This window comes from Episyrphus balteatus, chromosome 1 (assembly GCF_945859705.1).
Source record: "Episyrphus balteatus chromosome 1, idEpiBalt1.1, whole genome shotgun sequence".
Classification (NCBI taxonomy): domain Eukaryota; kingdom Metazoa; phylum Arthropoda; class Insecta; order Diptera; family Syrphidae; genus Episyrphus; species Episyrphus balteatus.
The window spans coordinates 40,300,562-40,325,072 of record NC_079134.1 but is presented as its reverse complement, the minus strand read 5'-3'; the positions used below and the strand labels follow the sequence as shown (position 1 = coordinate 40,325,072).

General features: G+C 29.1%; 1 protein-coding gene across 7 annotated transcripts in view; it reads right to left on the bottom strand.

The window, feature by feature from the left end:
* Positions 1-21,420, bottom strand: part of LOC129921295 (protein split ends) — a 176,628-nt gene extending 155,208 nt beyond the window's left edge. For 6 of the 7 annotated variants that reach the window (XM_056003054.1, XM_056003056.1, XM_056003050.1 and 3 more), the window contains exons 1-3: positions 21,277-21,420; positions 14,365-14,972; positions 8,465-8,862 (exon numbers count right to left, since the gene is read on the bottom strand). Coding sequence is in view for 4 of the 7 variants with exons in the window: in XM_056003050.1 (XP_055859025.1) it covers positions 8,465-8,547 (83 nt within the window). In the remaining 3 variants the exon portion in view is untranslated. Of the gene's footprint in view, positions 1-8,464; positions 9,701-14,364; positions 14,973-21,276 lie in introns of those variants that run through there. The other variant, XM_056003051.1, reaches the window with a different exon arrangement.
* Positions 21,421-24,511: the final 3,091 nt, after the last annotated feature.

Sequence of the window (24,511 nt, the reverse complement as noted above, 5' to 3'; positions counted from 1 at the left end):
ACAAGTATATACTAGATTGTTTGCCACCCTTTATTTTTATTTAATTCGTTACACTTAATTTAAACAATTATTTTTTGCGTTTCTGGAGCGAAATAATTATAAAGGCACAACTGATTTTCACATTAAAAGTGTGGTTTATCGAAATCAAATGTAACCAAAAGTAACTAAACAGTTGGAAAATTAATTTTAACCCATTATAAACATTTTATAAGTAAAATTTTTGGGTTATTTTTAAATAAAGCGTGAAAAACCCTTGACGCAGGCAGTAATGGGCAAAATTAAGGCTTACCATGAAGAGGGCTTGTCCAACCGCGAAAAATCTGGAGGATTAGAAAGGTCCGATTGTGTAATTCATAATTGAATTTACAAAGGTGACAAGTATAGTTACCTAAAACGATCAAGAAGGAAACCTTTGGTCGAGAGAGCGCCAAAAGTGACAAAAAATGAAGTAATTTTCGTTAGAATTTGACAGCAAGGGAAGTTTTCGAGAAAATAAACTTGGTTGTGGGAGTACGACAAGTGCAGCAAATAATTAAGTCGGACTTAAGCCATTTTTACGAAAGAAAATGTGGAAAACAGGCGCTCTTGCCAAGGCATAAACTTTCCCGCCTTCGCCTCGGTGAAAATCATAGATTCTGGGATGAAAAATGGAAAAACCGATGTGTACACCATCTAGGTCTAGGCTATCCAAATTAAACTTTCTCTCATTTTACAACTTAAAAGTTCAAAATTTAAGAATTAAAATTTCCAATACAATCTACTACATTAGAGTATACATACAAATAAAAACAACAATAACAAAAACAACAAGTTTTTGTGTTCGTTTTCTTTATCGAAAACAAGCACCCTAAATGCATTAATTTAGTTTTTTTTAGAGAGAATATCATTAACTATGAAATTCTTGTCATTATTTTTTTTTTTTTCAAAAATTGATAGTTTTTGAAAAGTTTTCGAAAAACAGAATTTCAATCCAATATTTTTTAGTCCTTTTTAGCAATTGCTAAGGTCATACAAAATAAAGGTCTTCGGCAAAGTAAAACTTCATTCGGTTCGGTTTCTCCGATGAATTCAAAAAATTAGGGTAGAGTTGCTAGTAGCCGGCCCCTTCAGGATTCTGTCTCATAAAATAAAGCACAGAAACGTCAAATATCAACATTTTCGAATAATTCTTGAAATAATATGTACTTTTTATAATAATTTTTCAGTATGTTTAAAAAAAATAGTTAATAATAGTTCCCAAAAATATTTTATTTAAGTTTTTGTATAAAAAAGTCCGATTCTCCTAAATCCGGCCTTTGTTTCCTATTTTCGGCCATCTAGTGTCCCATTTCCGGCCACTGACTTTATAAGGTCAAGCTTAAATAAATTCAATGTTTTTTATTTAAATTTTTGTGTTTTAAGAATTTAGAAACAATTTTGATTGTTAATAAGTTATAACATCAAATGATTTAAAAATGTATTTATTTTTCCCCATTTTTTAAACTTTTATCAATAAAAGGGGGCCGAATACAGGAAACTCTTGAATTTCAAAGCTTTTTTTGTTTTCTATCTCCGGCCCCCCTTAAAATTACCAAAATTCACATCTTTTTCCTATTTAAAACCTATTTTATTTGAAAAATAATATATATTTAATAAGAAAAACAACATTTCAAAGCATTGGCTCTGAAATTGTTTCCACAAAACACTAATTACGATAGTAGCTTTTGGCAGTAAAATTAAAAAAAAAACCATACCCGATTGGATCACTTCACAAAAACTTATTTTTTTCTAAGAAAACTGAATAACAAGAATAATAAGAATATTGTAATTTTAGGAGAGACATTTAAAAGAACAGAATAAGAGCAAAAATTTGGAATAAATCCTACGAAATCACTAGTTATAAGGATTTTTCTGAAAGGTGGCCGGCTACTGGAGAGGGCCGGAATTAGGCAACTCTACCCTATTAAGGGACAAAACATAGTTATTGAAGACCAAAATTGTTAATTACAGAATATCAAACTAACACCAAAATTAAATGAAAACTAAGCAAAAATTCATTTATTTTGAATAATTCTGATTTACTGGAATACTACTCTGCAATAAAATGTCCGTAACAACTTCCTGATAATTTTATAATCCTTTTGTTCGTATTATAATAGGTAACTCTTTGACCTTTGACCGCAGTGATTCAGCTGCTTAACCTCAATTTCAAAAGAAGACATTTGAAAAGTACTGAGAGTTCTATTTATAGAAATCTCCTGTCATCCTAAAAATGTTAGAAAAAAAACCCTCTTTTTTTTCTAATAATGAGAAACTGTTTTTTTTTTTTTTGAATAATAGGTAGTTTACCTATCGAACCATGTACAAATAGAAACATAAAGGACTTGAATCCTTCCCTTTTCCGCATTGTCTATAATTATATGTACTATTATGAATTACACCTGAGGGAATTGAACCAATGCCTTTTTATCACATCTGTCATTTTATTCTGCCACTCTGACTCTACCTACGTAAAAAAAAAAATGACAAATAAATACCAAGCCGGTATAAACAATGTCATAAATCATCGAAACACTATTACCTACCTACTTATTCCAAACAACAACGAAAAAAAACTGCATATCTCTACCACACATTAGTGCTTTCCTCAACCTTCTCTCAGTAAAATACTGTTTGTTTTTATTAAAACCAAAAAAAAAAAAACATTACGTAATTTTTTCTGTGAAATTTGGCAACCTAGCCCATAGTGCATATGTTCAACTATATTGTTGTATTCCATCACTTCTATACACTATTGCCACATTCTCACTGTTTGTTTGTTCGTTCAGGTTCAGTCACTATAATGTTCTATGCTTCTATAAGAACAGTCAAAAGGTGATGATTTTTCAATATAAAAAAAAAAAAAATACAAAAACAAAGAATACCTAAAACATAAAAATTCCTGTTCTCAAATTCATCTTCAGTACAAAATTTTGGCTATGTTCTAATGTACCTTGGGAGTGAAAAGGAAACAAATATACAAAAAAAAAACTGGCAACGTCTCAAAATCAAGTAAAAATGAAATAAAAATAAAGAACATGGCCAGCAAAGTAGCGCAACTAAAACCAAACATCATCAGAATTCAGCCAGCAACCAACCAACCAAGCAAGCAAACTAAGCAGGCAGAGGCAGTCAGTCAGCCTCAGCAGAGTCAGAAAAAAAAAAAAGACAAACGAACCCCGAAAAAATCGACCGACCAAACGACCCCGTCCGCTGACTTGGCTGGTACGGCACCACCAACAAATTGAAAGCGCATACGTTCTTTTGTTGTTGTTGTTGTTCTTTGGTGCTGCTGTTTCTTCTGCTTGCTGGCTGCTTAGCCCTGTTTTTTGTTGTTGTTGTTGGTTTTTTTTTGTTCTTTAGAAAAAAAAATCATAACTTTTGAGAGGGTTGCTAAAAGGGAGTGAAGTGGTGCAAAACGAGGAAGCTCAAAATCAGAATATTTTTTTTGTTTTGTGCTGACAAAAAAAAAAGATGCGGTGACGATGGTCGTAGTCTCGTTGTCGTCGTCTTCGTTGTTGTATTTTGTGTTTTAAGTATTTGGGATATGACATTTTTAGCTATTTCAACTTTGCCTTTTTTTATTCTGGTGTCACTTTTTTGGCTTACCAGTTAGATATACCACACCACACTTGTATAACTCACCTCGTTTTGGGTTAACATTTCAGGCGAAAAGACAAAAAAAAAAACTAATCTATAGCTTCTTTTTTTTATAATCTTATAGGTTAGGTACCTATCCAGCCATTAATGAATTGAATTGGAAATAATTTTTTAACAAAGAATCACAACAAAATGTTACCTAAGAAGACTTTAATAAAACAAAATATGATATAGTAGGTACCTAATAGGTTCCATTGAAATATTGAAATACATACAAAACAACTCAAAGTTCAGAATAAGCAAATTGAAACTTGAAGGCATAACGTAAGGTGATCTTCTTACTTTAGATTTTGATATATAAAATTTCAGATTGTTTTTTTTGTTGTTGTATCTAATAAAATTAAAATGAGATATATAGTGCGCAAGTTGATATAGTTGATAACTGGTTCGGTTTTGGTTACTTTTTTGTTCACTTTTGGTTAGATTACCAAATTCAGTTCTAGATCACTGTATAGACTCAGTCTTTCAGTGCAAATTGCGAGATTTATAGTTGACTCATCCAAATTTGGTAAATTACTTAACTCTGAATCAAATGAACTTGTTAAAATCTTCATCATTTATCAACTAGGTACTGAAAAAGTGACTGCTTTTTCAAATGTGGGATCATTTATTTAGATGACTAATTAACTGTTAACTAATTTTATTTCTGAAATTCTATAAATATCTACTTTGTCATTTAAATACTGTAGAGTTAGATTTAAGTCTTCTGGGAAAAATTCCAACCATGCTGAATTTGACATAAAACATGTGTGTCAGCCAAAGCCAGCTTCAACTATTGAGCTGTTTCTTTAATAACAATGTGTTACACACAATATACGCGTTTTGTAGAGCTTGTTGCACTGACTACGAAACTTTGTTTTTAAAACTCCGTAACACACCCAAAATTTTGAGTAAGGGGCAAAAAACGGTTTTTTTTTTTTACCTTCACCCATTGAAAAAAATCTAGCTTCCTCAAATTTTTACCCATTTTAGGTTTCTTTACCGTTTTGGATAGAAGACATTTAGGTCTTGTCAACAATGTATAAAAAAAAGTGGTTCAGTTAAACAACCTAGAATTAATAGGCTGACATAGTTCAAAAAATTCTATTTTTTTTCGAACGTTTAGGCACAGAACAAAAATGTTATTTCAGCACGTTATCGTACAATAACTTGGGCGCCAGAATGTGATAACGGTTTTTTATAGATGAGTTCAATACAATCATTTTTTACTATGGGAGGGGAATCTATCTCCCCCCGGAGAGGGGCAATTTTCTAAAAAATAATTTAAAATAAAAAAAAAAATATTAAAAAACAACGTCAACACTTACAGTTATAAATAATATCATTTCTGAACGGCAGAATTGAAGGTAGGTACATTTAATTCTAATTTTTAAATCGATATATTTAATAAACTAATCGATTTCAAAGTTTAAAATAGCCAAAAAAAAAATAAAAAAAGCTCATTGAATACTTTTTTTTGTCCAGACTGTGAATTTTCATACAAAATTGACTAGTTTAAAAAAAAAAAAAAAACTGCCTCAATTCATTCCTTATCGAAAAATGAAAACTGTATGTTTCTGTGCCTTTTAGGTTTTGAGAAAATTGAAAATTAACAAATCAATTGGCTTCGTCTTTGAGCGTCAAAAAGATTTGACTGCCTAAAAACACAGACAAAATTCAACCTGAGTTTGGGTGTCAAAGAAGATCTTTAGTTAACCATTTTAGATGGATTCTTTAAAAAACTCAGTGATCTGCTAGTTGTATGGTCATCTATTAAGTTCCAGTTTTCTAAGATGGTATTTTTACAATTCGAAAAATAATTGCTAGAATTTTAATTTAAGCTTTTAGAAGATGATTAGAAGCTTATCCACGATTTACAAATTCTAAATTCCTAACACAGAAACGTCTCAGAAAAATAGTTTTTTTTTTCTGAATTTAAAAAAAAGTCGACTCAACCCGGTTTATGATAACGTTGGCGAAGTCGTTAAATAGGTCGAAATTTTCAGTGAGCCATGGAGAAAAAATTTTGTTTTGCTTATGGTAATTTTGAACATTTAGTAAAAAAGTACAAGAAAGTTGTAAAATTGCTCTCCTATAACAAAAATTTTGCAGATCGGAGTGTTGTTTAAAAGCTTCACTGCATTATTTCTCCATTTAGCGACTAACTCCTCACCAATTGTTCCGATATTTTATTCTTTTTAGAATTAAAATGATCTGTTGAAGTGCTCATACGGCTTAAGAATAATGCACCTAGCGTCATACCTTGAGCGACTCTGGCTTTGGTGACCTCCATTTATTTGCAATTTTGCAAATGAAAAGAGAATTTTCATTAATAACGAAGTTTATTGACAAGTTCCATAAACTGTAGATCGTTTTCTCGATATCCAAGGCTTATTGCTGCTTTGAGAAGTTTTTTCATAACGAATTTTGAGAATCAGTTTGAACTAGCTGATCTTTTCGAAATTCATTGAGTTATTGGTGAATAGTTGTCGTTGAATCTTACTTCTTCAATGTTCGCCCTCAGTACTTGTTGAAATGATACCTTGACTATGTTCAAAACGAATACGAATGTATCCGAATTTTGGGTATAGTTTTGAAAAAATCTGATATCTGACCAATATTTTGATAAATACAATCTACAAATTTTGTAGCACAAAACAATTTTTCAAAACCTAAAGTTTCCACTTGAAATACCAAAGTTAAAATCGTTTTAATGGTTTTCATTTATAAATTTTAAAATTCTTAGCATAAAATTTCGAAAACCATCATGACGAAACTTTTATTTATTTATTGTGTTTTTTTTTTCTTCGTCTTCAAAATTACTCATCGCGCATCAACTTGCACACTGAAAACAATACATCACATGTGATTTAAAATAATAATAATTAATTAGTCTCGATTATATTATTTTTCAAGTGTATAATCTTGAAGAAAAAACAAGAAAGAAAAATAAAAAAATAAGAACTATAATGTTTTATACGTTAACGTACATCTCTACAACAAAAAGTGCGCTACTAATTGATAAAAATAAATTTAAAAAAAATCAATGTGTTTGAGCTTCTTGTGAATGTGTGATATTTAACTGACCATGAGACATTGATACAAATTTGTTCTCTAATATTTAAATAGCTTATAAAATACTTTTAATAGATAGGAGTATAGGTATAGAAATGCTTAATTTTAATCGAAGGTCATTTAAGGTGTTTATGTTGTGTGAAATTTTTTTTTTCTGTTTGTCGGTCAAATTTATTATCTAATATAATAATGTGTGTAGGGTAGGTATTTTTTTGATAATAAATCATATAGGATAAAAATGTTAAATTTATTAATAACAATATTTTATATAGAAAGAAGAAATTTGACGTAAATAGCACATCAGGATCAAGAATAGGTATCTATTCAAAACATAGGGAGATTAAAGATTAAACATTCATTTATTTATATTTTGTTTAAATATATTGCAAAATGACCTTTACTCTTTTTTTTCTTATTGAAATATTAATTTCATGATGTGTTTAAGTTCAAAAACTCTTGTACCTTCTATTTTTAAATTCGATAATTTGTTGAAAAATTCGTAGAATTCGTATTTAGTAGGTATTTCAACAAGTTTAAACAAATTTCAAAACCTACTAAAAACAAGCTTATAGCACAAAATGTAAACATCCATTTTTAACTATATTTCAAAAATTTAGATTTTTTTTTTTAAATTGTGGTGTCTTGATTTTTTAAATAACTTTTATTTTTAATTAAAATCAATGATCTTTGAAATACATGTTTCAAAAAAGTTTGAATCAAAATCAATTTTTTTTTTTTAGTAAAAAAGTTCTATAAATTATCACCTTCATTTTTATACCCCTTATGACCATTTTTGCTAACCGATTATTTTTCTTCCGATCTTTTCTTAAAATGAAAACAGTACGAATTTTATTGAGGTAAAAATATTACTTAAAAAACCCACATTTATTATCTCCGTTTCTGAAAAGATACAAAACATGACTTGCACACCTGAGGGACGCAACAATATACTACTTAAAAGTTACATTTCAAACAAGAATTTCAAACGATTGAATTCAGTGCTGAATTAGGTGTTGACTTCATTACTGACATGAGTGCCATTCGCAATAATATTTAACACCAAAAAAATCTGTCAAAATCGTAAATCGTCAAATCTGGAAAGTTAACTCGATCTTGTATGTCCAATTTTACAGTCCTATTCTGATATTCGATTCACGTGAAAGTTTCAAATAAGAATCGTTTACCAAAATGATATTAAAAATTGTAAGCAATGGTTATTCTTGATTTCAACTCCAAAGCGTTTCGCCCAGGTACGATAGTGGGCTCATCAGTTAGATCTGTCCTACCCTTACTAAGACGCTTAATATTGGTCGATATTTAGCGAAACTTATAAAACTCACAGCAAATTGCCTTAGAATATTAAAATTCACAGTATATTCATGTTGTTTCTCTTTGCCTGTCTGTACGTGACGTTTCTTCATGTTAATCTCTTGATAAAGTAGGTATACCTAATAATTAAGGAGTTCAATTTTTTGTGTTCGTAAAAGATGACAAAACAAAATACTACGAACAAACGAGGTGGGTCTGTACGTGACAGCAGATTTTGTCTGTACGTTACAGTCGAATGTATCAATACCATAGAGCTGGAAAAAAAAAATGGTAGAATAAATTCGCGATTGCGATAGATTTATCGCTTTTTGAGAATGGCAATTTTGTAGATACTAAAATCTTGAATTTTCAAGACATCTTTTCAAAAGGTTGTAGATATTTGTTTAAAAAAAAAAATGCTTACCGTTTAAAATGATCTCGTATCCTATCCTCACGTGCTGTATCGGGTAAATGTCCAACCCAAAGGTTTCGAGTCTCTCGTACCATTTTGCTTTATGTTCTTCATGGAGGCGATTCTAATGGGCGACCTCCTCCCAAAAGAAAACTCGTATATAGTAGAATATTGTCGATAATTTTTTTTTTATTTTTTCTGATTTTTTTTTTAATTTAATTATTGTTTAAAAATATATTGTATAATTGATTTTATTGTCAATCAATTTATATCCATTAAAAACGATGGGGATTATTTATTATTATTATGTTATCCTTAAAGGATTTTCTTTTTTTTTTTAAATTAATTAAAAATTTCACAAAAATTTAATTATTATTTTTTCATGGGATTTACTATATTTTGAAAAAAAGCTAAAAATGATAAATTGATATTATAGGGTATTGGATTTTTCATCTAATTTGGTTAAATTTTATATTTTTCTTTCCAAAAAAAATTATAAAGAGAGAAGTTTGGAGAATATAAAAATGTGCCTATAATATATCTACCCAACAATCTACTACCTAACAGGGAGCATTATTATATTATTATAAAAAATATATATGTAAAAAAAAAAAAAAAGATAATCCGTCTTTTATATTTAATTCTATTAAATTAAAGTAGATATTGCATGTGTATAAATGTTGGTATGTTCGTTCGTTCTACGTTTTCTACCCATATAAAGATTTATTTAATTTGCTCTCATGTTCCCTGAACACACTCAACTCAACAAACTATACCCTATCGTTCGTCGTCGTTTGTACTAAATTGTCGTTATTCTCTATCTCTCTCTCTCTCTCTCGCTTACACTCACACTTGTCGTCTTAATCCAATAGAACTATTCAATGCAGTGAATGAAAGAGAGAAAAAGTGAGAAAGGAAGAAGCAGGGATTACCTTCCTACAATACTAAGTTGACGGGACGGAACGGGGGGCCAAACGCAAGTCTGGTAATTGTAATCTACGTTTGAAAATTTCCTACATTCTTTCTATACTTTTTTTGCCTTTTTTCTTTATTCATACCTATTCTGTTACTAATATAATATTACATATATACCAAAAAAAAGGGTACCCATGTACCTATTTTATACATATACTAACTTATATAAGTATAGAATGTGTATACTACCTAACAGAGAAAAAGAGAACCTTAAAGAAAAATAAAGTTCTTAACTTTGATAGTAGTAGATTGGTACCTAGGTACCTACCAAAAAATAATATAAAAAAAAAAATTCTGTTTGGGGGTGTGGGGAATAAGGGGGGGGGGGCAAAAGATGTGTTTATGTAAGTATAATCCAGCATTAATTTTGGGTTTCCTTCAATTTTGTCTTTCCCTTTGGGGTTTTTTTTTTTTCATACATATTCATCTTTTATCATTGCTAATTCACAGTGTGGTTTGATAATTCTGTTCCTTTTTTCTCATATCTTGTTGTTGTTGTCTTTTTGAACAATCTAGTAGGTATCTTCTCTTCTTGTATACTTGTGTAGTAGACTTTTGTAGTGAACTGAAGTGAACTGCTGCCATTAAAAAAAAAATACACACACACACACATGTACATTTTATTGGTTTTGGTACTACCGTCAATATAATAATAAAAATAAATGTTGACGAACGCGACTCACGATAAAAAGTAGTAGATGGGAAGAAAAATGGCAACAGCGCATAGCACAAAATGACAGACCGTGTATTTTCAATGATCTACGACGAAATTCTACATACATTCATATAAGAGAGAAGAGAAACGCGACGTTGCACAATTTAATAACAATTTTTTTTTCCCTTCCCTTTTTTTTTTTGGTATTATCATTTATACCACTTACTCTGGCGATACACTTTATACATTTTTTTTTTCTTCTTCTTTATTTCATTTAATATTTCTAGCTCTTTTACGCACATACACAATATATACCTCTATACGGTAAAAAAAAAACTCTGAATATAGGAATTTTTATTAAATCTTCTCTTTCTCACTCGTATTAAATTCGTTGATTTGATGATGAAAGAAAAAAAAAAAAAACAATTTTTAAACATGGCATTTTATTTCCAAGGCACAAAATAAAATATACACCAAAGCAAAGCTAAATTTTTTTATAAAAAAAACACACTTACACATATACTCATGTGTTATATATGTATAATACACAATTAAGAGTAAACACAGCATTTTTTTTTTTTTGCTTCTTTCTTTGATTATTTTATATCTCTCTGCTTTTTCTTGCTTTTGCTATTATATACTAACGTGAATATATACCATGTATATCATTGAGATATCTCGCGCTCTTTCACACAACCGTTTTTTCTCTCTTTCTCTCTCATTTTCTCGACGGATTTTATACTGCGTTTTTGCTTATGGGTGAGATATAGATAGGATATGTATATATGAGAAACATTTCCTTATATGCAAGCGCGCGCAAGGGAAAAACTACAAAAGTTACATATACACATGCACATAAATGGGCACACAACAAAAGTTTTGTTACACATAGAGAGCTGTCGAACGAGCTCCCCTTTTCAGATTCACATGAAAACCCCCAACAGCCGCCACCACCACCCGTTGCAAATATACTCCACAAACAGTACTAGCCAGCAAGCAACTATCATCTCTTGATATCTCTCTCCTTTTCTTACACACAGTTTAGGGTCTATATTTACCATTTGCTATCTTTCTCCAACACATTATAAATTGCTATATTTATTGTAGTAGATAGATAGGTTTGTAACAGAGTGTGTTTATTAACTTGTGTGTCTAGATGAAGATGGATGGAAACAAAAAAAAAGACCTCTATGTATGGTGTGTGGTGAAATCCAAAAATGGGAGCCCTCTTGATACACACCACCGCACCGCCATCCAAAAACATCCATCTATATTCAACTATACACACTATTCCTTTATATAGAATAAATACAAAAAATTCCATTTATATTGACGACACCAACTTTTGTATATACACAATTTCTTCATACATATATAAGAACACCACCCCCCTTGCAGGTTAAAATCACATACACCCGCTTTGGAAAATATTTTGCTGTTCATAGGGGTTTTTTTTTCATTCGTATTGGGTTTGTTCCTTCGTTTCGTTCTGTTCGTTTATTTTTCGAATTGAACCAGCTTTTAGCTTTAGCACACGCGCGCAATATCCATATAAAGTGAACGCCCGATTTATTTAGGTACAATACTATCACAAATCTAGTACATAAGAAAAAAAATAAACACAAAGTTTGTTGTTTTTTACTTTATTTACATTTGTATGCGTGATGATTTCATATAAAGGTATACAAGGGAAAAAATAAAAGGAAATACAACAAAAAACGACATAAAGGCGACAACAGAAGCAACAACAGGGGGGTTCGTTCGATTTGAAAATATGTATGAACGAAAAAAAAAAAAGTTTTTAATTTATTTTCAGGTTCTGGTATTCTCACTCATTTCATTTCATTTCGTTAGCTGCCATGAAATGGGGTGGCTGTGTTTTTTGTTGGATTGATAGATGGGTTGATAATAATCAATGATAACGGAAACGGCCGACCGCGGCGATTAGCCTCCGGAATAATATTTTTCCTCTTTTTTTTTAAATAAAGTTTATTTTTTTTACGAAATATAGAGAAAAAAAACCGCTGACCGAAATGATTCGTGTTTTTTTTTTATTATACGTTCTTTTTGACGTTTGGCGATTTAGAAAAAAAAAAAAATAGTTCTTATGTCATTTATGTCCCGTAATTAATTACATAAAATTAATGAAATTATTTTTTTTATCGTATGTATGTGCAAATAGTTCCCATACACAGTCATAATATGGATACACTATTTTTATTTTTTTTTTTCTGCCCAGAAAAAGAATATACAGAAAAAATTTTATACACAATGGCAGCCATTACAGTTCTGCAGATGGTCGTGCCGTGTGGTTTTATTATGTTTTTTTTTTTTCTTCTACTACATTTTTGCCCATAAAAGTCTCATTGGAAGAAAGAAAAAAAAAATCTGTCTCACTAAAAAGAGTTTCTATCCCGAAAGGAATATATGGTCAGGCTATAATCATCATCATCCATCCAAGAGGAAAGCTGGGAACAGAAAACAAAAAAAAATTCATTTTTTTTGTACTTTTTTGGTGTTTTTTCACGTTTTAACATGTTTCTTGAAAGATATTCTCGTTCGTCCTCTGCTGCTGTGGGAGAGATGGTTTTTTTCTGTGTGAATTTGTATAGTTTCCTTGGACGGAGCAAGGCAAAAAAAAAAAATACTAAAAAAAAAAGGAAACCACAACGGGGAGCAGTGTGAAACTTCTTCTTCTCTTGTGTGGGGTGGGTGAACGCTGGTGGCTTTTGTTTCATCTGCTAGAGAGCGCTACGTGACCGAAAAAGTTGCACGTCTCTTTTTGCGTTGCTGTTTTTTCTTCTTCATCGTCGTCGTCTAGAAAATAGTTTACGTTCGTTTGTTCAACTACTTTTTTTTCTTCTTCTCTATATAGAATATAGATATTGTAGTAGTTTTGTATGTTGCTCTTTAGTTGGAGTTATTTTTCTATCCTACAAAAACAACATGAAAAAAAAACTACCTTCTATAATTTTTTTTTTGCTCTTGCATCTCTTTCTATCCCATTGATTGTAATTTTTTTTTTTTTATTATTTTCATTTCATGTTTTTAAAACCGGAACGCATCGATTTTTGTTTTATTCTTTTCCCGTATGCCTTTTATTATCTTCAAAGTTGTTTTTTTTATTCTGTGTTTTTTGCCTCTCGTTGTTTTGTTTAACTTGTTTATTTTCTTTTATTGCTTTTATTTTTTTGGATCCCCCTGTATGTTTCCATGTTCCCCTTGTTTCTAGCGAGAGATTTGATGATTGGGTTCGGTTCGTTTCGTTTCGTTCTTTTTTAGCTAATGCTATCAGGAGAGGAGAAGAGAGACACTACTTCACCCTCACTCCTATGACACATCGAAATGTTCCATCTCTTTCGTTTTCATGAGTCTCGTGAGTTTATGACGATGATGGCGGCTAGTAGCAGCAAGCAGCAGCCACCCGATGTGATGAGTGTGTAGATGTGAGGAATTTTGTAGTCGTTGTCGTTTTTCTTCGTTTATTTTATAAATTTTTTTTTTTATGTTTCTCTTCTTCGTCCTTTACATTTCTGCTTGCTTCTCTTGCCTGCTGCTGATGTTCTATCTTGTGTTGTTGGTTTGGTTGCGGTGCGGTTACTCCGTCGTTGTCGTTGTCTTGTTTCTCTTTTCCTCTCATTCATTTACTTAGGTTTTGCTGCTGCATATAAACACACACACACACACACATACAAAATATATGTATGCATATAATCTTGTCAAGGGTTTTTGTAAGTTTTCTTCTCTGTGCTGAATGCTGACTGTGTATAGCTGTATACTTTATTTTTTTTACGACATAAAAGAGAGTTCCTTGGGAAATGGTGAATGGTGCATAATTTTTCTTTACTGTAGACTGTTTTTTTTTTTCTTCTTTTTCTACTTTATTTTAATTTCTGCAGAATTTAACTTAAAAAAAAACAACAACAATGCTATACTTTGATATAAATATGTACCTACACTTTTCGCTGCTGCTAGTGAAGTTGTATACACTTCTTACATACACTCTAACAATAGCTACGCTCCTCTCCAGTTCAAAAGAAGGAAACCCTAATTTAATTTATCCCTAATTACGATCTGTTTTATTTCTCTTTTTCATGATTTTTTTTTTTGTTGGTTGTTGTTGTTGTTGGTTCCTATTAAAATAAAAACCCTGCGATGCCTTCTCTCTCAATTAAGATGGAAAGAAAAATACAAAAATTTAATTAATTTTAACACAAAATTTAGAGAAAAAAAAGATTTTTTTTTTTGAGAGGGAGGATAAAGAATTAACTAAAAAACTTACATTTCAAACACTTTTCTTTTGCACAATATTTATTTATTTTTTTATTTATTTTTTCTTACACTTTTTTTCACACTCTAACTCAATTGATTTTTGGGGAGAATTATTGGAATTGTTAGAAATAATTCACCAATTTTATCAAGAGATAGGTAGTAGGGGAGGGCGGGGCAAATACGCGCAGAGGATCACTCGGAACAAAGACACATCAACAAAAACGAACGATAACAATAATAATAAAAAAAAAACCGAATTCAATTCGAATTTTTATATACTTTGTGGATCTTGAAGGACTTTGAAGGATTCCGCGTAACTTTTTTTTTTCTTTTTTTATTGGACTATTGTTGAATCTTAAGAGTTTTCAACAATATTGATATTGTAGATATACGACGACAGAGCAGAGCTTATGTGAATCCCCATTCGGACGCGAGGGAGACGAGCTCACTTTTGGAGCTTCTGCGGCGACCGCATAGCGCGACACTTTTCTGTTTCGATACGATCTTCACTTTTTAGGATGTTTTGTTTTTTTTTTTATTCTTTACACTTTTTTGGAAAGTATTTAAATAAATTGATTTAGTACATCTTCATTAACCGGAACTGAGTGCGTTTTTCATCTGAAAAGAAAAAGAAAATAATTGTTTAATAGAAGATGCTGATGAAGAAAGCAATCAAATAAACATGAAAAGAGTTATTTGACATAGAAAACTGTCTATTTCTGAGAAGTAAGAACTAAGAAGCAATTTAATAAAAATACCTATCTAATAGACTGATAAATTAAGATAGGAATTTAGTTGAGCTGATACTGATTGGGTTTACGTATAACCACAAAAATTAAGATGGCACGAAAGTTTCGTCTTTTTTTTTTAGATTTTTGTCAACATTGAAGAATTAGATTAATCATTTGGTCAGCTCCATCAAGACCTGAGCCAAGTATCACAGGTGCTGCTATTCCTCAAAAGTCTTCAAGTACCTAGTCATTTATTGCAGAAAACAGACCTTAAAAATCACGAACTCGCTTAAGAAAAATAATCAAAATTTTATATTTAGCTATTTTGTGATATAGCGGATAAAGTAAAAAACATTAAAACAATCAGCTTAAATGAGAAGGAAAATCCATAGATTAAATTAGAACTGATAGATGACAGAAATTTCTTCGACGAAAGACACCTGAGTCTAATCGATCCTAGATAGAAAATTGAATTGTGGTCATAATATTAAGGAGATAGCTGATTGTAGTAGAATATTTGGTAAAAGTGAACCTTTCTGCACCAACAATTTTCACTTATAAATTTTGTAATGAAAACTTATCAAAAATGAACAACAACGATCGAACCAACAATCGATTCTTGGTTCAACAAGTTTTTTTTTTTTTAAATTTGATGTTGCTTATTTTAAATGAAACATTGTTGATGAAATAGGACCTGAACAGACATATAAAAAGTTGTTTTGATATAGGTATGTAATGCTTATGAAGAGGGAGCTACGTACTATGGTTGAAATTAAATACGATTATTACCTGTTCTTAAACAGACAGAATCACAGCTATGTATTTTTGTTTGCTTGTTTTGATCCAGATGTAACTGAAAATGTTTGAATTTGGAGGTCTCAGATTTATGTAATATGCACTTCAAAAAAAAAAGATGTAAAATATTTTTTCCACAAAAAAAAAAATTTTTAACTTAGTTTTTTTTTTTATTTTTTTGATTTTTGGTTCTTATAAGCCAACATTTTTATTGAATTTAAGAACTGTAGCATATTTTTCAAAGAGTATATTCGTTTTATAGGTATTTTCCTTTTCCTTAAATGGACACAATTTTTTAATATTTGACACTGAATTTCAGTAGCAAATTTGATCGGTGTATCTAGTTTTTTTTAAATGAGAATTTTTCAGACATTTAAATTGTTGAAGATACTACTTATTTTGGTTATGATTTATTTCATACACATACATCTAAGTAAGTTTAAGAAAAACCTTTTACTGAGGCGCAGGGCCAGTATTTTAGTAATGAGTTAACCACGTTAGTCAATCTGGCAAATGAACTTGATTCCAAGTTTTTAGTTTATATTTTACTGAATTAACCCGGGATAAACCTTAACTCTGCACTGAATTGCGCCTTATTGAGAAGAGTAGCAATTGACAGCGCCGTCTTTCGATGCATACATTAAAATAACTTTTAAGAAAAATAAGAACAAAAACCAGCAGAGAAAGTTCTTACTTAAAAGAAGAGCATTCAAATGAATTTAAAAAAAAAATAAATACATTTGTCCCATCGAAACTTGTGATAACTTATCTCATGATGAGTTGTCTTGCGCAGCGATATATTGGGTTGATTCGACAAATTAGGACGTAAAAGAAAAACAACTCAATAATTTGTTATGAGTTTTTAAGTGACTCAAACTAACCAAAAGCTCTAAAATGTTGGTTTAACAAGCTTATTTTTTGTTCTATTATTAGGAAATTCTAAATTCTGGAGTTCAAGGGAAATGACACAATCACTTTTTTTTTTAAATGTACAAATCTAGGTACATACATAATTGCGTTCGATGACAAAACAAAATTGACAGACTTTTGAATTCAGTAGAAAAGTGAATATGACTAAAAACCGTTCAAATATAAATCTTCACAGAAGAAGTAAACTTAGATTGAATTTTAAAAATAGGCTGTTAAAAAATGTTTACAGGTGGAGATCCAAAACACCCAATTTATTATTTATGCTGAACACTTGCCATACATTACAGTTGGAATGATTTGTTTCATCTTTCTTTTCTTCTTTTCTAAATCAAATCTGTCTTAAATAAATTCGCAACAAGATGAAGAACCAAAAAATTTGGACATTATTTGAATTCTGCAGGTGCAAGGAAAACTAAGTACCTATCCTACAGCTTTCATTCAAAATTTTTTTGGATGGAAAATAACAATAGGTCCCTAACTCTGGTAAGTAATAATTTAAATTCAGTAACAAATCAATTCTTTTTAAATTCTGACTAATAGATAAGTTTCCTAGTGGATTTTTTAGAGGGAGACCGTGCGTCAAATCCAGCAGTTCTGATTTTTGGCTCAGTGGGAAATTTTGACTCTTATGCGAACTAAAATCTGTGAATATCTAAAGAGTGTTTGCTCCACTGTTTTGTTAATTTTACGAAAAAAATTTTGAAGACCAAAAAATGATCAAACAATAGTACAATGATATAATTTGGTTTAAACGTTTAGTTTTTAATGAAAATAACGAAATTCATTTCAAATTCTGAACTGTACCATACAGCTTGATATTTTGTTGAACGAGTTTGTTTTACACGACTTATTTCTGATTCACAAAATTGCGAGACGACGAGACGAGAGCGTAAAGTAAAATTGATATTTAGTTTTCGATGTTTTGGCCAAATAATTTTCTTTTTTTTACACACATTCTTCTATTTCCTTTCAAAAATACACAATTACCCAAAAAAATCTTTACATTATCAAATGGCCGTCTGGTCATCTTGCAATATTGTAAATCAGACATTAACCAATTTATTAGAAACAAAAGTATATGGTACGATATACTTTTCCAAAAGTTTTTTTTTGTGCTGATTCCGCAGTCAAAATTTATCGAAAAAACTAACAAAAATTATTTTTTTAGTTTTATGAGAAAATATTAAAAAATAGAAAAATTGTGGGGATCAATTCCCGATCTGTGAAATTGTGAAGTGATAAAAAAATTTTAAAAAATTATCATTTGAGTTTTCATAAAAAGTTTTTTTTTTAGCAATTGCTTCTAAACTAATAGGACACCTTATTAACCAATAAAAAAAAATATTCCTTCTACTAAAGTTCAAAAACACGGTTTTTTGTATATTTGACGTCGAATTATGGACCCCCTAATATTAATTTTTTCTAATTTACATTATCCAATGTGAAAACAATGATTTTTTTATCTTCTGAAATAAATTTTAGAAATGTATGGAATTACAAAATCTTTAGACCTAGGTCGTTGATGGAAATACCAATTCGTAACTTGAAATTGAGATTAATGAACTCAAAATACGTAATGACAGACATTTTTTGGATTTACATTAAAAAAAAAATGATTTCATTGGAGACTAGTTTTTGGACAAAATTAACGTTTAATAACAAAAATAGGGACTAATAAAATTACGTATTTTTGCATCCTCCTTTTCATGTCATGTGAACGTAAAATAAAAGTTTAATAATATATATTTTTCAAAATTCGGTAAAACTATGATTTCAAAATTCTGGGTTCCAAAATTCATTAAATGGAAATGAAAAAATTGTTTTAGTAAGTACCTAAATATCAATAAAAAAAAATGCGCACTTTTTTCATTATCAAAAATAAAATCCAGTTACAGAATATTGTAACATAGAATTATTTGTTCCGGAAAAGAGTTTTGAAAAAGATTTCTGAGAAAGAGTTTTGGATTTATAAAATTAAAGCTAGAACTACATCGAAACATAAAGTCAAAAAAAAGTATAAAAAGTAAACAAAAGTCCAAAATAACAAAAACAATTTAAAGTACTGAATTATGGATTAACGGATTTAAAACGCAGAATTATGGCTTACAGAATTTTGGAAACCGAACTTTGGGATTCTCTAAAAAAAAATTAAAGAAACAACACTTTGCCATTAAAAACGAGAAGTTTTTGGAAACTAATTTGACGTAACTAATTACTAAAGTACCTATATCAAACATTTTTCGTTAATCGGATAACAGAATGGGCTTACAGATGATGGAATTGATGTAGTTGTTTGTAATTGTTAATTGGTATTTTTGAAAATATCGCTTTTGTTAAAAAAAATCTTTTTGGCTTCTTCTAGGTATGACAAAATATTGTTTGTAAAAAGCTCTGACTGAGCCTTTTTCATCATTATTGGCCCTAAGGAATCTAGAAAGCATACCAATTCAATTATGACTTAAAAAGCAATTGTTGTAGGTACCAGTTTAAATTATGAAAATTACAAAATTTCGAAAATTTTGCTGTTTCGTTAAATTTGGGCTAAAAAATAATAATAACAATTATGCAGATTGCGCTCAAGTGTAGCTCCCATAAAATTTTCTTAAAGTTTGTAGTTTGGTTAAATTGGAAAGATTTTATGTATGGGTGCCTAAATTAAGCTTGATCTGCATTAAAAGCTAATATGTACTTTTATTTACTAGGCAAACTGAATATTAAGGAGATTTAGATTCAACAAAGTAAACAGATTTTTCTAAGTCCTGATTTTTCAATCGTCAGTTAGACGAATATATGTCAATATATAAAAAACTTTTATTTGTAGGAATAAGCCTTAATTGGCGTTTATCTGGCTAATGAAAAAAGGGGTAAAAAAAAAACAATTTAATAAATCTGAAAATGATAAAATTTCTCTGAAACCAGATTTAAGCAGATATTTCCAATCGTTCAGTTTCAAAAATAAAAAAAAAAATTAAGAACAAGAAAAAAATATTTTTTTAATTTGTTATAAATTATAAAGGTTTCACTTCGATAAAATTAATACCAACTTTTTAGATAAAACTAAAACAAAAATTAAATTTACCCCTTTTTATTCACTATCCATTATATTTAAAGGCTCCATTAAAAATTAGAAAAACGGTCAAATCGGATACAAATTTAAAAATTTCCCTTTCTTAATGGCGGGTTTAAATATAATGGAGTGTGAAAAAATTGGGACCTAGTTTTCTTCTAAAAAGAACGATTTTGATGTTTTTTTTCTTATTGTTTTTAAATTTTCTTATTGGGTTTAAAAAAAAAAAAAATAAGTTTACTTGTTTTCTTTCTTAGTTTGAAGGCATGACAAAATTGTTTATCATTTTAACTACGATCTAGTACCTAGGTAAGGTACATTTCACGAAAAATAAATAAATCAGCCCTCTTGTGAGTTTCGCATGGAATATTTTTGTTCGCCCGGAATTTTAAAAGCTATAAGTGAAAAAGGGGCTGTCAATCAAATTCATATTGTCTGTAAAAAAAAGTTTAAAATACGATGAGTTTTTCAAACGTGAACAAATTTTCGTCCGGAACTTACAATAGGGGTAAAGCGAAATTGGATTTTTCCGGGTGGAATCTTGTTCACGTGAAACTTTCAATAGGGATGAATATTCAACGATTTTGCTATATGAAGCACGTAGTTAAAACATTATTTTTTTTAACTTTAAATGGCCTAATGTTATACATAGAAAAATCTTTGTTTTATTAAAAACAGTTGAAATTTTAATTTGACTTATCGTGAAACACTTTGTCAAAGTGTACATTTTGTTTTCTTTTTGAAAATTTTACAGTGAACATTTAGCCTTGCGATGATTTCTGAAAATTTTCAAAATTCTAGCTCAAGTTTTTTTTTAAACTGTGTTCGAAAGAAAAAAATAAGGTAGGGTAAGGTGTTTGATTTTATTAGACTGCATTAAGTTGCTACTCCCACATAAGTCTACTAAAGTGGGTTGAGATCTCGCCAGTAGATCTTGTCATGTTCAGAACTTTTTTACCAAGGTTGGTAGGTACATTAAATTGAAAAAAAAAAAAAATAGTTTAAAAAAATCCAAGAAATTGCTAAAAAAAACTTCTATCGTCTTTAGAAAATCCACTAATTTCCAGGGATGGCTTAATTTTACAGGATGTCTTTTTCAGTAATGTAAGCAAAAGAACTGATTAGAATTATTCCAAATTTTCTTCCTATAAACTCAAAACAAAAACAAAAAATTCTCATTTCCCAAAAAATAAGTACCTGTGAGATTAAAAATGGACGTGGGCGTAGTATAACAACACACAAAAAAATGCTATTGTATACATACAAACACTAAAATAATTTTCCTATCAAAAAAATGTTACCTTTTTTTTCCTAATTACATAAAAATTGTTTTTGAAATTAAAAAAAAAAAAAATTTATTATATTTTTTTTTTTTACTAAAAATAAACTAAAAACTTACATCATTCACGAAAAGTTGAACCCCCAAATAATATTTTTCATCCTTGTAAAAGTTTCCTTTTATTCCTCATGTTCGCGATTTTACACACGTGAATTTTTTTTTTGTTTTGTAATTATTTTTTTTTTTTATTTAATTATATATTTTTTTTTTAATTAAATTCACACAAACGGAAGAGAAGAGAAATAAAATTTTCTTCTACTTCAAATGAAGAAAAAAAAAACACAATTTTTTTTTTTTTTTTTTGAGGAAAAAAACTGATTGAAATAAATCAAAAAAAAAATAGGGGAAACAAATTCGCGGGCTCTCTACAAAAAAAAAAGAAGAAAAATAAAACAACTGCACTGCTTTCTTTAAATTTTGTTGTTGTTAAATTAGCGCGGTTAACTTTTTTTTTTGTGATTTTTATTTTTTGCTTCTTTTTCTCACAAATCTTTCTTCTTCACTTTTTTTTTTTCATTCACTCTGCAGATTTATATTGTTTAAAAAAACTTTGAATTGAATTTTCTTCTTTTTGATGATTATTTTTTTTGTTTGTTTTATTTTCGTAATTGTTTTGTTAATTTATTTTTTAAACAGTTTCAAGCAAATTACTTGCGTGTATAATTTCAATGTATGTATATAATTATTTTTATTTAATTTTTTTTTTTTTTGTTATATACAACGGTTACCGTAAGAAAACGCGTAACACTGACGATGCACACTCATCGCGATTTACTCAGTAACTGAGAAAATGTTCCTTCCAAATAAATGGTGAGAGTCCGGCAAAATGGTGGCTGATTGTAGAGGGTGAGACAAATTGTTGAATATTTTGTTCATATGTAAAATGTTAAATTTTCTTAATAATTTGTTATCATAAATATATAATACTTTTTAAAATTTGTTAAATAATTTAAATAACTTAAATAAATTAAGAAAATTTAATGGTATTTATTGATTTGTTATTGTTTTTAAATAAAACAAATTCAATTTGTATCACCCTTTTGTTGATTTCTCTTGAGAATTTTTATATATTTTATGTATATTCTCTATTCTCTTTAAAAAATGTATAATCTCTCAGTATAATCTCTCTTATGTTTTGTTTTTTTTTTTTTTCTTCTTCTCCATGGAAAATGTTAAGTAAATAGAAATTATTTTCATAAGTACATCTCTTTCTTACCTGTTAGTTATGTTGAGATAGAAATATACGGCAAATTAGATTTCTCCATGTGAAGTACTTAAAGAATTTTTTTTTTCTTTTTTCAATTTATCAAGCAATTTGGAAGAAATGTTGTTTTTTGACACTTTTGTGTGTTAAATTCAATTGATATAGCGATTAAAATAATTACTTTTATAGAAGATTGTAATTTTCCTAATTGAAAATGAAAAAGAAATAAAAAAAAGTCACAAGAAAAATTTTTTGTTCAATTTCCAATGGAAAAATATTGTATGTACCTGAAGAGGGGAAATTTTTTTTTTAAATGAGAACTTTTGAAGAGAATTTTTGAAAAAGTAAGAGTTATGTAATTTTAAGAGATTGATAAAAATTGATTCAAGTAGTTTTTAAATAGTGCTGACACTTTAATAGAAAGGTATTTCTGCTAGAAAAGTGTTTCAACTTAATTGTTTTCTGATTGAGTTTTCCATTGGTAACAAATTTAATTTGAATTTTTTTACACACATTTTATGCTTAACCCCTTGTAACCCAACATTGTAAATTTTAAAATTATTAATCTCAATCGAAAGGGCTTTAGCTATAATAAAACACGTATTTTTTAAAAATTCAATAAATTCATTATTTGCTTAGTTATTTCGAAATTTAAGCAGTAAAAAAAAGGTTAAATAATTTATTTTTGTATATAAATGCAAAAATTCAAACAAAAAGCTATCTAATACTTATTTTTAGGCGCATTCCTAAAATCCAAAAATAAAACCCCGTTAGTTTATGCACGAAAAATATTTTTTCTGAATTTCGTAGTTTTTACATAAATTTGCTTGTTTTCCAAAAAAGCCAAATTTTCTACATTACACAGTGGTACCGGTTTCTAAGAAGGGCGGCCATAGGGGATTATGGTTAGGATAGCAACAAAATATACTTGAATATGTGTGAGAATATATTTTTTCAGCAATAAAAAATGAATCAATTTAATAACAATTGTTTTATAAAGAAATCTTGTATATATTTAATAACAAAATGTAAAAAGAAGCCTTGAATCTACATACAAACAAATGATAAGTTATTTTTTAAAATTATTTATTTGGTTTTTTTTTTCAATTTCAGTCATAATTTTTATGTTACATTTCAGATTTAAAGCTTGCTTAATATCATATATTTTTATAAAAATATGTGCAAAAACTTAAGGAAAACATAAAAACTTAAAAAAAAAATTTTTTTTTGAAAAAGTTTTAAATATGAGAAATATGGGTAAAATTGAAACAATGAGTGTGAAAGAGTCAGTCGTAGCCCGTCGCACTTATTCGCAGACAGATTCAATTGTTTAAGAAACTACACGTGCTAGAGAAAATTTATGTATATGAATCATGTATTTATATTGATGACAACATAGTTAAAAGTTTCGGTAAAGTGAGAAGAAAAACAAAAGTATGGAATTTGAGCCTGTCCTTTTCTAGTCTGTTTTTTATTGAAAATTTTAAATAAAATAGAATTGTAAACTCTTTAAATAAAGTACATACCTTCAACTTTAAGTTCCATAACAAAAAAAAAACTTTAAAAATAATTTTAACCGAAAAATACACTTAAAAGTTTAAGTTGATTTGGGACCAAAAATAAAGCATTGAAATCAGACTTTTTTCGACAACTTTTCATGGTCGATATGAAAAGTTCCGTTATTTTCTCAAAATGTCTGTTATGCTATCTTAAAGAATAGGCTTTTTATAACAAACATAACGAAAAATGACGTCATTATATTGACATCGATATTTCGGCCTATGGCCTACTACGGAACCACTGTGCATAGAACCGTTTTTTTCAAATCCGATTATCTCCGAAACTACTTATTTGATTTTAACGAAACTTTTTGTAAAGAAGCATTTATATGATGTTAGTATAAGCCATAAATGAATGTGAATATTTAATGGAACTGGACAAAATTTACACATGGCTTTGTAAAAATAAGCTGAAACTTAACGTTAGTAAGACTCAAAATCATGTGTATAAATAGTAGTGAACCTAATGTCAACGTAAAAATAAATGATGAAAGAGTCGAATGTGTCCGTGAAATCAAGTATTTGGGAGTAT